General features: G+C 39.7%; 1 protein-coding gene across 1 annotated transcript in view; it reads right to left on the reverse strand.

Annotated features, from left to right (window-relative positions):
• The window catches only part of LOC131250833 (uncharacterized), a 31,030-nt gene extending 15,661 nt beyond the window's left edge, over nucleotides 1-15,369 (reverse strand). Inside the window, exons 1-3 of the mRNA XM_058251182.1 lie at nucleotides 15,063-15,369; nucleotides 6,574-6,827; nucleotides 5,991-6,202 (exon numbers count right to left, since the gene is read on the reverse strand). Of these exons, the coding sequence (XP_058107165.1) occupies nucleotides 5,991-6,202; nucleotides 6,574-6,827; nucleotides 15,063-15,165 (569 nt within the window). The 5' untranslated portion in view covers nucleotides 15,166-15,369. The remainder of the gene's footprint in view (nucleotides 1-5,990; nucleotides 6,203-6,573; nucleotides 6,828-15,062) is intronic.
• Nucleotides 15,370-17,581: the final 2,212 nt, after the last annotated feature.

A 17,581-nucleotide genomic window follows, 5' to 3' on the forward strand; every position in this document is an offset into this window, starting at 1 on the left:
CTGATTTAGGTAGAAGTTATCTTTACCTGTATAACCGCTCCAAGTCTTTTATCTCATTTTTCTACTAACTCCGTCTTCCTTTGTAGTTACTGGAGAGCTACTGGCCATGGAGAAACAGATCATTGTGGCACAACCACTGCAACAACGCCAACCAACGATCGATACTCTTCAGATTCCTAATGTGCAAACTGTCGACTCTAAGGGCACGATTAACACTGAAGCTCTTCCTTCTCATGCTTCTCCCGAAGTTATGACTCTTGTCATTGAGTCTGAATATATGCTCGATCTTCCCCAGACACCGCCTACCACTGTCGACTGAGAAGATGAGCTTCCCTTGAGTGCCACTCCTCAAAACTCGAATAAAGGATCATCCCCTCGACTTATTCCTCCTTCTGTTCAATAGCTTCCTCTAACCATTGAATCTCTTCCTTCAACCACTAAAGAACCTCTTCAACTGGATGCAGCACCCGAGGTGATCATCTATGATCAGATGAGAGAGTAGAACTCCATGGCCGATATCCATCTGGCTATTTCATCTCCTATCCCTGTACCGGTGTCGATAATTTTGGATGATGCCTTAACCTCTTCTACAACTAGTGAAGATTCACTTCCAGTCGAAGACATCCTTGCCTCCCTCCAACAAGCTCCCACTGACGATATCAGTGTGACCAAGACCCCTTCTTTCTCGACTGAGCTGCAAAGTCTCAAAGAACTCTGAACCCTTATTCATTCAGGATTATTTAGGACTACATCGGTCGAAATGATTGATAGGCTCACCTAGCTAATCGATCAATATCGGGCCTTCTCCTATACAAACGTGAGGCTTATGGCCAAACTACCAGCCATGAAGGATTTCTTGGGATACATTAAAGAGAAGCACGAGATCTACACCATCATTAGTCACTTCGAGACAAAGCACATAACAACAGAATCCCAAATGGCTACGGCCAAGGATATCGTTAGTAAACTATTGGCCATCCACAAGAAACTAAAGGCATTTGATGCCGAATTGGAGGAAATGAGCATTCAGATCATTACTATATAGGCAGAGCCGATAACTCCAAGGAGAAATTTTGAGGAGAAGAGCGTTGAACACAATCAACAAAAGAAAATGGTTGAGGACTTGGTTGTATCTGCCAAGGCTCAAACAGCAACCATTGGCCAAGTTCGTCAAGCGGTCGTCAAGCATGTGGATGCTCTACACATAAAAAAAGGTCGATTGGAAGAGGTCAAAGCATCGATTCAACAATTTTCTTCCTTTGACTTGTAATTATCAATCTTTTGTACTATGACCATTATAAATAAAATCAACTATGGAGCCCTCATTTATTTTTATTTTTATTATTATCATTGTTCGTCTTTACTTAGTATCTTCTTCTTTTTTATTCTTCATAACCAACGAATGATGTGGAATCCATAATTCGAGGGGTCATGCATAATCCTCCGAAATAAAAGCCTAAACAGTTGCACATTCTTATCTTCATGGAACATGAAACGCCCTTTCGTGACATAACTGCATCAAATGTTGGCTCCATGATTACCTATTTAAACTGCCTTAGACCCCATCTGAAACTAACATTAACATCCGAATACACTTTCTAACTCCCTACTCTTATAACCATGGCTTCCAACTCTAGCTCTTCCTCTCTCCTAAATGGCGTGACTAGCTATCTGAAGGAGATTTTCAATTGGGGTCTCATCGACTTCAATTAATCTTCACTAATCTTTGACATCAATCATTTCATAAGGGAGGCCTCAAAAGCGGCCGAATCAGATGCTAAGTTAGAAGACCTTTTGCAAACATTGAAACATCTATATTTTATTGGAAATCGCTATTTCTAACTCATCTTCGAGTCCGAACAACTTGCTCGATACCTATGACAACATGTTGTGGCCAAACAGGATTCCCTGGTGGTTAATGAAGCCTATGAGTTGGCCTGGACCGACTGATTGCGGTGGAGCTGAATTCATTAATTCAACCATACTATGCTCTGTGTGTTATAGACTCAACACACTCTGTTGTTGAAGATATGAAGGAGAAAGAGTGTTCCTTCACTCCCAGGGATCATGTTGTTCATGAGGATCTCTTCTCTTTCCTCGATTCACAAATTGCCACTTACCAAACTCAGTCAAAGTCGGCCTAGCTGGGAAAAGAGAGTCCGAGCATCGAGTCTCTAACATGGCAACCGTGTCAACTAGCTCCTACACCTTCTGCCGATCCTTATCAAGAAAGGTGCTAATTGGAAATTGAAACAAAAATAGGTCAAAACTGAGACAAAGTAACTCCTCGAGGAGTTCGAAGGAATAAAAACAAAAAGTGCCAGAACTACAAGACTGTTGTTTCTTTTTCTTTTTCTTTTTCTTTTTTTTTTTGAAATGCGGACAATGGACAACCTACTCTCAAATAAACTGCCTCTTTATCATTTTTTTGTGTTTTCATGTGCTTGACAACATTTAGTTCGCTTTATGTTGTAAAAAGACATTCTTCCTTGAATTGTCCTTCTAGGACATCTCACATCTGCCTTACTACCTCGATTGGTGATGGCTCAAAGTATTCAGAGCGATTGACTGATTAAAACTTCTTGCAACTATGGCAGAGAGCTTGTTGAATGGTTGTTTTTGACCAATAGCAAATCATGATGTCGTCTGACTTGTCAATGCTCCTTGTCGATCTGATTTTTCTTTAAAGCTCGACCATCCAAAACTTGATTTTTTTATAGTCGTTTGCTGACTGGACCACGATGAATGGGGATTTGTGAGCCACTTTCCAAGGAAACCATATTTATTTCTGTTACGTATTCTAACTCTTAAGGAACCGAACTGACGCCGCATCGCTTAACTCGAGAATCTCAACCATCATGCCCCCTCAAATGCGAACATTTATTGCTCCAAATACTGCTTATAAAAGTACCATTCAATTCAACTTTACATCTACATCCAACTTTCGCTCAACAACAGCCCTAGATTTCCAGAACTTCTACAATGTTCCTCTCCCAGTCGCTAATCATTCTGAAAAAAATCCTTGAAGAGAGGTTCGAATACTTCTCTCATTCTCCTCTCCTTCACAACATCTATCCCTTTGCCAGGGATGCCGCTGAGGCAGTAAAAATGAATGAACCTCTCTTGGAAACCCTAAAGGTTCTTTCAACCCTACCATGCCTTGGGGATACCTATTTCAAGGTCGATTTGGACTTGCAACGGTGTGTTGGCCTTTTGAAGAAACAAGTGGCTATCCATGCCGAATCCAATTCACTCTCGGCCTGCTATGACGCAGCATGGAAGGATTGTTTGCACTGGGTTCGTCAACATTGCTTCGATAAGGCAATGTTGGAATCGTTGGAGGCTCAATGCCATGATCTAGCCGTCGACCTCTCAAAGGCTGCATGCCTCTATCCAGAACGGGATCAGCCAGGCTCCTAGGAGCTCTTGTCCCTCACTGAGTCCCAGATAGAGTTTTATCGGACTCATGAAGAATCTAGCAGGTCTGAGGAGCTGAAGGTCGACCAAGAGATTATAGCAATCAACCGGTGAGGCTTTCTTTGCTAAACCACAACCGATAACCAATCATGTAGGAGCAAGCACACACAGGTTCAAAAAGCAAAGGAATCAGCCACTAAGAAATTTGAAGAGCTCAAGGCGGCTTATATTTAAACTGGCCGATTATACCTTCCCTTTTCTTGTTTCTTTTGTTGTTGTTTTTTCTTTTTTGTATTTAAACGGCCAGTAATTTAAGAACATTTTCCTGCAATACAAATCTGTCTTCTTTTAGAATGTTTTAACTCTTGGTTTTGTATTTATTTAGTATGTCCTTGCGCTATTTGCCATAAAGAGGGATAATATGTTTTTAAGAATCGACCGTTAATTGGAGCCTTTATGACTTTCCTATTCATATCCTTCGAAATATAGGCTCTGTCCTTAAAGACTTGAACGACAATATACGGTCCATCCCATGTGGGAAACTATTTCTTACACAAAGCGTGGTCTGTGTGCCCTTGGCAACACAATTATCTAAACTTTATCTCCCTCCCCAAAGGACTTGGCCAGGATCAATTGAAAATAAGGTGCAGTCCGACCGATAATTCCATGGCAATGGGTGTTGCCGATTAATCCACTCAGGATAAGGCTTGTGGTAGACTGGAATAGTATTGCGGCTAAATACTTGGCCCACAACTTCTTGAACCATTTGCATGATTTGATCACGATCCATTTGTCGAGGTTCAACTATCGATGGTGGATCGGGTTTTAATTGGTTTGGTCCCTCTTGGAACAGTGTATTCCTAGGGAATGGCTGGGGATTATATCCTCCTGTTATACCCTGATTCCATATTTCAATGACAAAATTCCTTGCCTCTTGCTCTGGTCGTCTAAATTCAGCGGCATGCGAAGGATTCCGTATCTCCTGAATTGGAACTGATGGTGGATTCCTCTGTGGAGGAGGCATAGGTAGCGATTGAACCGCATTGCCAATAGAACTTTCTTCAGCATTATATTGTGTTGTCGTAGGCCCCTTTCGACCATCGTAGCCATTAATCGATGCATGGCCTCGTCCCGGCTGGCCATGTATCGGTTAGTGTTCTCGGTTTGAATATGGAATTACTTGACTCTGGCTCTTCCGTATTCTTGAATATGTTGTATACTCAATTGTACATCCCAGAGTGCGACTGTTATATCTTCCGGAGAAATAGTCCGAAAGGTCGATACTCCTTGATTCCCGACATTGAATATTGGGTTATTATTTGATTTAATGCTTCGAGGGCCACTTGAACTGGCACGTCCTCAGTTGGAGGTGGTGCAGTTGGTATGGAGGATTCAACCCCGGCAATTCAATTGATCCTTCTATTCATAATTTCAATTGGCACTATAACACCGGTTTATGGAATCAGGGTCACATTAGGTGTCCTAAAAATTGTTGCTCGTTGTTTTTGGCAATTTGATCATGTGATAAGTGTGGGCATGCCATAATTGAATTTGCAGCTCAATTCAAACCAAACAACTATGACCCCAAGCGTTGAGATAGGCATATACGTAGTATATGACTGAGATCGAATGAGATCGGCTGCCTAATCACCCACTCACTCAACGTGTAAATAGGATCAGGCGATATTCAAAGGTAGGGTTCGTCCTCTGATGATAGGTTACACCTTTGCCTTCCGTACGAAATGACTTTTTAGTACAGGTAAAAGAGAAATGAGAAAGGAACTCTTACTATCAGTCATGGAAAACGGCTGTGAAGCACCTTCTTGGATGAGGAACTGAATCCATCGTATGAGTGTAGACCCAAATTACAACTAAGATTACCAGCTACTTGATTAACGCTATGGATCACACTATGGAATGTAAATAGTAAGCGAAAAACTTAAGGATTACACTAGGAAATGTAATTTACTTGGCAGAAAAGCAGAGTGATTACACTAAGGAATGTAAATGAAGGATAATTGAAAGATATGTTTGGGTTTGATTGGGTTGGTATGAGAATCCTTTCTTTGCTAAATTCTTTTGCTATTTATAAACTTAACACGGCCATCTATATTCTTCCCATGTTCTAACGGTTACTATAACCACTTAGCTTTCTTTACTCCAACTTTTGCCATTTATCCTGTAACTGCTTCTATATGATTGTTCTTCCATCAGCTGCTTAAGTAATATCGTGGCGTTGTTTGATATGCTCCAACTATATTATCATAGAATCTTTTTCGTATACCCCGCAGATATTCAAATACACCACATAAATCCTTCAAGCTCGCATGTAACTCACTTTAATTGACTTTTGTAGGAATTGACAACAATAGAGATGAACAAGGTGGAGGAATATTTAGATGGGGGAGATATTAGCTAATGGCTATCCTATTTTATAGCCAACAGATGGACAGTTGAGGTTACCAAATTGTAGATGGTTCCAAACAAATGTTGTATAATTAGATCAAGCATCATAATATTTTGGACAGAAAATGTTAAAAGGGAGGAGAGAGAAAAAATCAGATGCAACATACCGGTGAGGAATGTATTTGAGGCAGCCCCAAATAACCTGTCCTCCCATAGAAAACCCAATTACATAGAATTTAGACCCCAACTTGAGCTGGTCAGCAAGTTCTTCAATATCTAAAGCTGTGCTCTTTGGTGTCCTTCTAGGATTCGGGTCACTCTCTCCATACCCGGGCCTATCGAAAGACACCAAATAGACTCCTAATTCTTCGGCGAGTTCCTGAAAATTCACAACAAAATCAGCCAGCTATACCACCAGGAGAAATGCAATTGCCTACACTCACTCCCTACATATGCAAATGTGGCATTTGCATGTAAAATCCAGAATCTTCACAAGGCTGATCCCACTGAATGTCAACTGACTGGAAAATAGTCATAAGCTGGGCTGCACATGCATGAAGAAATGGAACATGCGAGTGATTAACAGTTCATATTTGATATGCATGTATGACCCACAAGATTACTAGACCAGCCTCAATGTTCAAAATCAGAAATTATAGTGCGGGTCCACCTGATGAATGGCTGGGAGTACAATGTGAGCTAAAAAATAGGTAGAAATCAGAAAACTACGAAAGAGGATGCATGTAATACCAGAGACATTGGCAATGCATCGTGTCTGCAAGAGTCAAAGCCATGAACATAAACAATCTTATATTTGGCCTCTTCTTTTGGGACACCATGTTCTTTATAGGCAAGATGTCTTCCATCACTAAGCTTAATCCTAGGTGAGGTGATTGACGGGCCATCTGAAGATCCACAAATCTTGGGAGGTGGTGGTTGAATAGCCTGATAAACCCATGCTATTAAACCCGCCAATAAAACTAAAGATACTTTTCGCAGCATCCCTGAAAATGTCCAAAATTGCATCAAAATCGTCTTTGAATGAGTTAGATAACATGAAAGTAGGCAAAATGCCACTCCATCAGAATATTCATTTCTTTGTACCATGAATGAGAATTCTAAATATTACATTAAGACAAAGATACCCATATATAGTTGTATACGCTCAATTTACGAGTACGGACCCAAGAGGAACTGATATTGGTAATGGATACTCGTAGGAAATGCCTCTAACCAATTGGATTGTGTTCTGTTTATTATTTTCAAAAGTCTTAGTATATTTAACAAATGTGATATGTCATAAAACAGTAAGTTAAAGGTCTTAGTCTAAAACACCCACAATATGCAACTGTCCCAACAAACCAAACAAGCACATAAACGGAATTCAAGCCAAGATGCTCCCCATCACAGTAGAACCTTCTACTGTGAAAGAATTCTGTAAATAGTAATAGTTATTCTAGAAAGCACGGAAACAATATTTCATTCAACAAAATTAAAAATTAATGACTTGGGAAAACTGTTGCAAGTGAAAATTTTAAAATTAAACATAAATAGAAAAATTAAAAATAAATAGCATGTTATAAATTCGTACGTATCCTGGATATTGGAAACTAAGTTGTATGAGAATATTACTTAGACTAAAAAGGTTTCCTCTCTGAGAATAAAATTTTTGTTGAAGTCAGCATCAAAATCAATTGAATTAAGGTTCAGCAGAACCAACCGAAAACACAAATTAGATTCTCAATTAGCCTGCGAACTAAGAGATGGAGATCAAAATCAATCTTCGTACAATTGCCCAAACTAGATTAAAATCATGAGCAAAAGGAAAACACTCGAGCATATGAGTAGGTACACCCATGTCTCCCCAAGCATACAATGCAGACCCAAAATCAGTCCTATTCACAACATGGCTAAGAAATAATCAAGAGTGCATCAAAATCAGCTCCAGAAAATTTTAAAAAAATAAAATAAAATGTGAAAGGTTTTCTAAAACGATGATGTGGATAAAAAACTGCAAATGTAAATCTAAATAATTGCTTTCTCAAACATGTACAGACAAAGTGAATACTGGTCAAAACCAATCCTAAAAAAGGGGTTAAAATAAATAAACAAATAAATCTAGAAACGAATTAACAAGAGAAGAAGACAATAGAACAGTGTTGCAAACAAGAAAAAAGAAAGATAACATACTGGATTTCTGATGTAGAGCGGGTCGCAGACACTTTCATGTATAAGATGGATCAGAGAAGGCACGATCAAAGACAGAAGTCATCAAGACCGTCAGAACCTTAAAACAGGTATATCTTGCAAACCGGAATGAATTACTCAATGTCCAATATATGATTTTGGGGTAGGACGAGCTACTTTAGCCAACCAATCCGACTATGCCAGGTTTCCCACGCCGAATTTGTAAGATTCTATCATATTGATGGTCAAATTCCATGTTTATTTCGGTTTTTACTATAAATAATAAGTTTTAGTTTGATTATAACTCATCATCCGTTGGGCTTTAGGAGTTGTGTCCAACATGAAAAGTGCTTAGAATAATTAGGAGAATAACATGGTTAAGCCATATAGGAAACTTACTATAAAAAGTAAATTTACTATTTATAGTAAGTTACAAATTTCTAGGAGTTTTAGTTTTAGTTTGCTTATGATTTCTCTCCTATTGCTTCGTATCCCTATTTAAAGGGTTGTGAACTCGTTTATTTAAATCAATCAATTAATCAATTTCAAGTTTATTAGAATTCATTTCTATTTTCTTGCTTTCTTTCCTCATGGATTCGAGAAGTCTCTGTGAGGAGTCCAGAGAAGTTCTGTCAATTCGGAATAGTTATCCTCTTGAGGAAAACGGTGCTCGACCATATCATGTTCATCCCTACATCAATTGGTATCAAAGCGAGGACTCCCCTCGAGTCGATGGCAAACAACGAAGGTATGAACAAAAATCTTGTGGATGGTGGTATAGGGATTCATTATCTTTCGGAAAAAATGGAAGCTTTCCACCGGGAGAGTCAGTTAACCATGCAAGGGATGAAGGCAACCCTCAACCGTATTGTGGATGCGTTAATTCCTCCACGAGCCTAATATGATGCTCAACCGCCCGTGGTTGCTATACGGCACAACCTCGGTTTTCATACAGCACTACTAGTGGTGATTCATAGGGCTATACCAGATAATGCGAGTTCTAACGACGAGGCCCTCGATGACAGCTTTGCCCGACGACCAGTCCATGGAGGAGATCGTCTAGATCATATTGAAAGATGCCATCGAGGTAATGCCGAACTTTTTAGTTTTAATGGATTATTATGTATAGAAGATTTACTCAATGGATTGCCCCCCATGAGGGACATCCAACATCACATAGGCCTTGTTCCTGGGGCTAACCTGCCCAACCGCCTTCACTGTCAGGTGAGTCAGAAAGAATGTCAGATCTTGAAAGCAAGAGTGAAGGATTTGATCGATACTAGTCAAGTCAAGGCGAGCATGAGTACATGTATTGCGACAGCTCAAGAGCCTAATGTCAAGTACAAGAAAATGGCTAATAAGCATTGGCATCAAAAGTTATCTCAGAATCATGAACCAAGTCCCTTGAGTAACTCGAGGACGAGTTTTTTTTCCAAGCGAAGGGGTCTGATGTAGAATGTGTGTAACGTCTCAGAAAAATCCGTACAATGACCCGAGTACCACCTCAGACAGAAATCGCTAAGGACTGAATCCTTTAGAAATTAGACAAAAATTAATTAAGTACTAAACTGAATTAATCGGCGAGTTAGTTCGAATCACTTTCTATACGAACTACAAGACCCAAAACCAGCAGAATCGCTAGCTCTACGTTACTTAAAAACCTAGGATCAATCTCAAAACCCAGTTGCTCTCGGGAGCATCTTGAAACTCCGTATCGGACCTGGACCGCGCGTCGAAAGTCCGATTAACGCGAAGCTATACAGTTATGACCGCCTTACCGGGCTTGACAACCATTTCGAGAATTAAGCCCAAATAGTATCCGGAAATGCACAACTTGAGCCTGGAGCGAAGTGTGTGAGAAATGCGAATATCATTAGGAAATGAACTCAAACTTAAGTGAATTGGGTCGTTCGCTTGCAAGCCAAATTTAAGGTTTTAGACCGTCAGATTCTGACCCAACTACACCCTTGAATCAAGAAAATTTCTCAACACATGTCAGTGTACTTGTGGCCCTCATCAAGTGACGATGGCCGTTGAACTGAAACTGGTCCTCCACGGTCGATCTACAAGTCCAATCAGACTGAAACTTTAACCTGACATAGATCCATTGTCAAGGAACTTTCTCCGGACCGTATGCAGGAAAGAGACCTCCAGATGAGCTCCGTTGCCCTGAAACAACCACTCTTTGGCTATAACCTAAGTATACCATGGCCCTGGGGCCATTGACTTCACTTCTGGGCCTATATAAGACCCTTAACCCACCCCTCTCTCATTCCATACGAATTTCCTAAACCCTAGGAGAGAGAAGAGAGAAAAGAGAAGGAGAAGGTGAGGAGAAGTGAAAGAGAGTTGTGGTTTGTTGCTGGGATTCATTCCCGCCATTCCACGTGCTGGATCCCCTATTCCATGTCGTTATACAAGCAGTTTTGACTCCATTTTTAGGTAAGGAATCCTAACCCTAATCTGTTTTAGGTATCCAAATAGGTAGATCGGTGAAATAGCTAACCTATTTTATGCTATAGGTAGCCGTTGTGCCGTAAACAAAGGCGTAGTGTACGAGTCGAGTTCGTAATCAGCGTACCGATGAAAAGTGTAGACTATAAACATTTAGGTTATGGTTTTCAAGGCTTTCAATGTCAGTTAATGATTTATGACTGACTTGATTGCTGTCACATGTGCTTAGATGCAATGTTTTCCGTGTATTACAGATATATATGAACTATGTTGAATATAATGCATTTCATGTGTTTGTTGAAATATTTGAATGAATATGGAATTATGATTTGTGCTTGCCATGATTGTTAATTGAGGATACATGATTGTTGTATGTGTGACAACTCCTTTGCGAAAGGAATTACCAGAATATATGTTATAACTAATTTATTACGTGTATGTTGATATGTGTAGTCTAAGTGTTTGATAAAATGTCTAAATGGACAATTGTTTGATGAAATGTATTTATTAAAGGGGTTGAGGTGAGATTCTCAATTACCTTAGCTATATGAATAGATTCCTTCATGTAATTTAAATTCGGCTATGTGATTAATGTTATGAAATGCATATGTATGATGTTATGTTCACTATGTATTTTATAAAATGCTCAAATAATTGCAATGATTGAATTGTTTGTTCAATACTGTTATGAATACCATATGTGAATGCTATTGCATTGGAGTGTGATTGGGACTATGACGTAATCCAGGCAATTGGTAACGGTTTCCGATCGAGTGGCCGAACTAATTTCGCCACAACGGATACGTTCGATGAATCCGAGTCATACAGTGATTATCGATAGTGGGTAGGCCACGAGGAGTGCGTATGTGCTCTATGTCGATTAATTCAACGTGCGCTCGTACCAGTCGAGCTTATCAAGTAACCCGATTGGCCTAATGTATGTTTACCATGTATGGACGCTACTGCTTGAATCTAAGGTACCACTTACTAGTGAAAAGCCCGTTTAACCATGGTACCACGATCCGCTAATACTCATGAGCCGAGCATGGTGGTATGGGACATCGTGGTCGAGCTGTTGGTCTACGCTGGGGTGACGAGCCTCCCCGTAGTGTCCATTGAGCAACCCAAACTTGTGAGCCGAATACGGTGGTATGGGACACTGTATTCGAGCTGTCGACCTACGCTAAGGTGATGAGCCTTTCCCGTAGTGACCTCGAGTATAAACTAGGCCTACGCCAAGGTGACGAGCCTTCCATAGTGACCTGAACTTGCCTATCCACCGTTTTTAAATCAGGGGTGACGTTGCCCTATAACTTGCCTATCGTATGCGATTAACTGGGATTGACAACTCTAGATGGATCATTGTTTGGGTAAATGATATAAAGAGAGGTACCTCAGCTTCCCGAACCGGCTGTATGAGTAAGCCTAATTAAGTATTAGCTAACACGATCATGCACCGCATTGCATGTGCTTTGGTGAGGAAGTGCACGTGCCCGGAGTGGTGCATGCCGCGATCGTGAGATGATGTCGTTGAAGGAGTGCAGGCGAGGGCATGCATCATTACAACATATCATTCCTGCATTAACAAGAGTATTTAGGACATGATTGTTGTACTGCTTTATCATTGTTGCTTGATTGAATTAATAACATGTTAACCTTTGCCTTATAGGTCTACTGATTTGATCACTCACTCCCACTCTGAGACGGTGTTTTAAAACACCAACCAGACTCTGTTGTAGCTTCAGGTGATGGCGATGCTTACGAGGCGGAGCCTGACTTCTATGATGATGAGTTCTCCTATATGCAAATCTCTGGTGGGTTTATGTAGACCTGGAGTTGCGTCGATGGAGTCACAAGGATACGGATTAGATGTCATTACATTGTGCCGTATAGTAACCACGGGCGATTGAGCATCACATAGGGCTCGTGGCGGAATTAGCACATCCGCAATGCAGTTGAGGGTTGCCTGAAGCCCTTGCATGGTCAACTGACTCTCCCGGTGGAAAGCTTTCATTCTTTCCGAAAGATAATGAATCCCTAAATCACCATCCACAGGATTTTTGTTCATACTTTCGTTGTTTACCATCGGCCTGAGGGGAGTCCTCGCTTTGATACCAATTGACATAGGGATGAACATGATGAGGTTGATCACCGTCTTCCTCAAGGATAACTACTCCGAATCCACGAAGCTTCTCTGGACTCCTCACAGAGACTTCTCGAATCCACGAGGAAATAAAGTAAGAAAATAGAAATAAATTCTAATAAATTCGAAATTTGACTTATTAATTAATCAAATAAACGAGTTCACAACCCTTTAAGTAGGGATATCAAGCAATGAGAGAGAAATCAGAAGAAAACTATAAGTAAAACTCCTAGAAATTCATAACTTACTATAAATAGTAAATTTACTTTTTATAGTAAGTGTCCTATGTGGCTTAACCACATTATTCTCCTAATCATTTTAAGCACTTTTCATGTTGGACGCAACTCCTAAAGCCCAACGGATGAAGAGTTATAATCAAACTAAAACTTACTATTATGGTAAAAACGGAACTAAACATGGAATTCAGCCATTGATATGATGAAATCTTGCAAATTCGGCGCGGGTAACCCGGCATAGCCGGGTTGGTTGGCTAAAATAGCTCTTTCTATCTCAAAATCATATATGGTACGTCGAGTAACTCATTCCGGTTTGCGAGATATACATGTTTTAAGGTTCTGACGGTCTTGATGGCTTCTGCCTCTGATCAGGCCTTCTTTAGTCCATCTTAGACATGAAAGTGTCCACGACCCACTCTACATCAATTTCATATATATATATATATATATATATATATATATATATATATATATATATATATATATATATATATAGAGAGAGAGAGAGAGAGAGAGAGAGAGAGAGAGAGAGAGAGAGAGAGAGAGGCATGCTCACCTACGCACCTTTGCACACGTGTCATGGGTGTCAAATCCGAACGGTCCATAAGATGTGGAATCCCATGAAACCTTAGGGGGTGAATTTTCATCATGATCTAAGATTTTGGTGGGCTATAGCAAAGAGAAATTCAAATCAAGGGAAGAAACTGTTTGCATTTTTCATGGCCCATCGAAGTTTTGGTTCAAAGTAAAAATTCGTACCAGGGGGTTTCATGAGGTTCTGCTTGATGTGGACCGTTCAGATTTTCGAGACTCATCACATATGATGAGTTCTCAAAAAAGTTCGTATGTAGTCCGTATGAACTGGTTCGCAGGCGAGTGTTTCCGTGTGTGTGTGTATTATTATCTAAATAGGGCTTTCAACCGATTGGGCTTGGGCTGCCCTTGTCGGCCAGTGGGACACATGCAAGGTGCTTGAAGATGGACAATAGCAAATTTGGTACATGTGAAGCATTTGAAGACCGATAGTGATCATTAACACATCTGGCAGCCAGCGAAAATCGACGATGACAATTTCTCAACTAATTACGTCACATCCTTCATCCTCTCTAATCCACCGTATCTTTCATAGCATTTTAATATTTTTAAAACTGTTAAACCTTCTAATATTATAAGTCTAAGTTTAAAATACTATAACAAAGTTTTACTATTTCCTGTTTAAAAGATTGTTTTTCTTTTACTAATTTTTAAATACTTTATTATTTCTTCACGGTGTCAACATAGCCGGCTGTTGACTCTTTGGTCTACCAAGCCAAGTCTGAGTTTGACACAATGACTTCCAACCTGGCCCCTGTAACAGTCAGGGTTAATTTGGTCATTATAAGGATCACCCACTTTCAGAGTATGGAAATTACGTTCCCTAATATTGGTCATTATATGGATCACCCAATTATAGAGTATGGAAATCACAGCTGGCTAAAAGGTGGGGTCCACAGTCCTAAATCTCTCTCTCTCTCTCTCTATATATATATATATATATATATATATATATCTCTATATATATATATATATATATATATATATATATATACTTATTTTGTAATTGCCTGGTGAACACTTACATTTAAATGTAATGATACGTTTGCTACAATTATTTGTTTCACTCCGCAATTATAATTTTATAATGTAAGAATATAATAACTGTAATATTCTTTTTGTTTTAAAAGTATATTTGACTATCAATTCATGAGCTATAATTTTTTTATTTAAACAAACATGTTAAATGATAATAATAGCTTATTTACTTTGCATCACATAAAAATTAGAAAACTAAACAAGTACACAACAAGCATATGAATGAAAACCTGAAATTAGATAATATTGACTACAAGTTCATCAAAATTACATTCCCAGTAAGCTTATGAAAGAAAAGAAAATAAGAAAACAAAAGAAAAGAAAGCAAGAAAAGATTGCTAATGTTGTACTGTATTTTTTAAACGTCTAACAAACACCAAAAGTCAAAGACGTGTTATTTCTTTTACCCAGTTGAGAAAAGTTTAAATTCACATCAAAAACAAACCCGGAAGGATCAAACAAGAAATGAGAGCTGGGTTTTGCGACAATAACAAATAATTCAGAGAAAAGAACATGAAAAGGATGAGAACACAATAACATATAATACATAGAGAAAAGAACATAAAAAGGATAAGAAGGAGAGTCACCTGAAGAAGAAAGGAAGGAGCTGTAGCTGCTGCTTCTCTGCTTTGATTTCCTGGTGTGAGCTCTCGCAGATGCAGCTGAGACCTTCCTGTTTGCTCTCGCCATGTCTGGAGAGCTTCTTATAGGATTTTAAAGAACACCCAAATGACGAAATACTCCGTAGTTTTCAATGGCAGGTGGAGGAAAGAGGCTCTAGAGTCTTCAGTGGCAGGTAGGAGAGAGACGGGGGTTACTAAAAGAAAAAAAAGAAAGAAAAAGAAGAAAAAGTGATATTAACAGCCGTAGTTTTTGCATTTACATCCCCCTCTAGACAAACTGCGATAACGAACTCATTGGCGTACCCATCAATCCAAAGTTAAGGAGGGCTCTCCATCTCAAATTCAGGGGTCTAGGTGTCGGATAACACAATTATTACCGTGCATCAGCTTTCATAACTTTTTGGGATGGGGCCCAATTTGAACAGGCGACCTTGAAACGTAAGCGGATTGGCTGGTGTACCACACCACCGACCTGTTTGGGGGCGCGGATTGGATACTGACAAGGTCAGTATCCAAATGGCTACTGAAGTGACGTCACCAAGCTCTGTGAACCCCACCATGATGCATGTGTTGTATCCATACCGTCCAACCATTTTTAGAGATCATTTTATGACATTAAAGATAGAATGAGATAATTTAAAGTTCAAGTGGACCCACCACAGAAAACCATGGGAGCTATCACACCGACCGTTGAAATATTTATAGGGCCCACAGTGATGTATTTTGGAGATCCATCATTTTCATAAGTTAACATATAGATAGATGAAGTGAAAAAAAAAATATCAGCTTCATCGGAAACTACTGTGGCCCCTAAGAAGTTTTGAACGGTGGATGTCACTGTCCCCACTATTTTCTATGGTGGAGTCCACTTGAACTTTAGATCTATATCATTATCTTTGTAATAACATAAAAAAATCTCTAAAAATGGTTGGACGGTATGGATACAACACGTGTATCATGGTGGGGTCCACAGAGCTAGGTGACGTCACTTCAGTAGCGATTTGGCTACTGACCTTGTCAGTATCCAATCCGCGCCCCCTGTTTGGTGGGAGGCGGATTGGCAGGTCTACCACACACCACCGATGTGGCTGCTGTGTTGACATCACCGAGTTCTATGGATCCATCATAAGTTTGCGTTATATCCAAACCGCCCACTCATTTGGCGAGATTGTCGTTATGCTTGATGCAGAAACTAAAACAGATTCAAGGAATAAGTGGACCACACTGCAAAAAAAGTAGTAGGGTATTGAACTTCTACCATTCAAACCTCTATTGGGTCACACAGAAGTTTTGGATCAGAGTCGGGATCCTCTGTTATCTGGTCAACAGGGATTTCCTGGTACCCTAATGGTTCGGCGTCCGTAGCTTTTTTTTTTTTTTTCTTCAGTGAGTGTTGACGTGGACCAATGAGGATTACGGTATCAGGAAATCTCTGTTGACCGGAAAACAGAGGATCCGGACTCATCAACAAGATATTTGCTTTTCCTCTTTGCAATGTGGACCACTTGATCTTTGAATCTTTCTTATTATTCCGACTCAAACATTATGACAAGCTCGCGGACAACATGGACATAACACATATCTCATGATGGAACCCACCAAACCTGGTGATGTCACACACTAGCCATGTCAGTGTACCACACACCAGACATCACTAAGTTTTGTGGGTCCTGTCATGATCAGGCATGTGTTATATCCAAACCATCTATCCTGTTGGTAAGCTCATCATACGGCTTGATCCCAAAACTAAGATAGATACAAAGATAAGTGGACTACACTGCAAAAAGCAGTGAGGGATTGAACATCTACCGTTGAAACCCTTTGGGGGTCACATAAGTTTTGGATTAATGTGATATTTGTTTTTCCTCTTCATCTAGGTTTGTGTAACCTTATGAATAGATTCGACCGAAAGTAAACGTTATTGGCCTTATAAATGTTTTAATGGTGAAAATCATTGTTCCATTGTTATTGTGGGGCCCACTTGATAAGTTTTGGGGGTCACATAAGTTTTGGATTAATGTGATATTTGTTTTTCCTCTTCATCTAGGTTTGTGTAACCTTATGAATAGATTCGACTGAAAGTAAACGATATTGGCCTTATAAATGTTTTAATGGTGAAAATCATTGTTCCATTGTTATTGTGGGGCCCACTTGATAAGTTTTGGGGGTCACATAAGTTTTGGATTAATGTGATATTTGTTTTTCCTCTTTATCTAGGTTTGTGTGACCTTATGAATAGATTGGACAGAAAATAAACATTATGGGCCTTATAAATGATTTAATGGTGAGAATCATTTGTGGTGTGGCCCACTTGAGCTTTGGATATGACTCATTTTTGGGGTCATGCCCTAAAATGATCTCGCCAAATGGATGGACGATGTGGATATAATAAATACATTATTGTGGGGCCCATGTAACTTTGATCTCCTTTAAACTGTTTGTATAAATAGGAGCTCGAGGAACGTCGACGCTTGTTTTCGCAT

This window comes from Magnolia sinica, chromosome 1 (genome assembly GCF_029962835.1).
Source record: "Magnolia sinica isolate HGM2019 chromosome 1, MsV1, whole genome shotgun sequence".
NCBI lineage: Eukaryota > Viridiplantae > Streptophyta > Magnoliopsida > Magnoliales > Magnoliaceae > Magnolia > Magnolia sinica.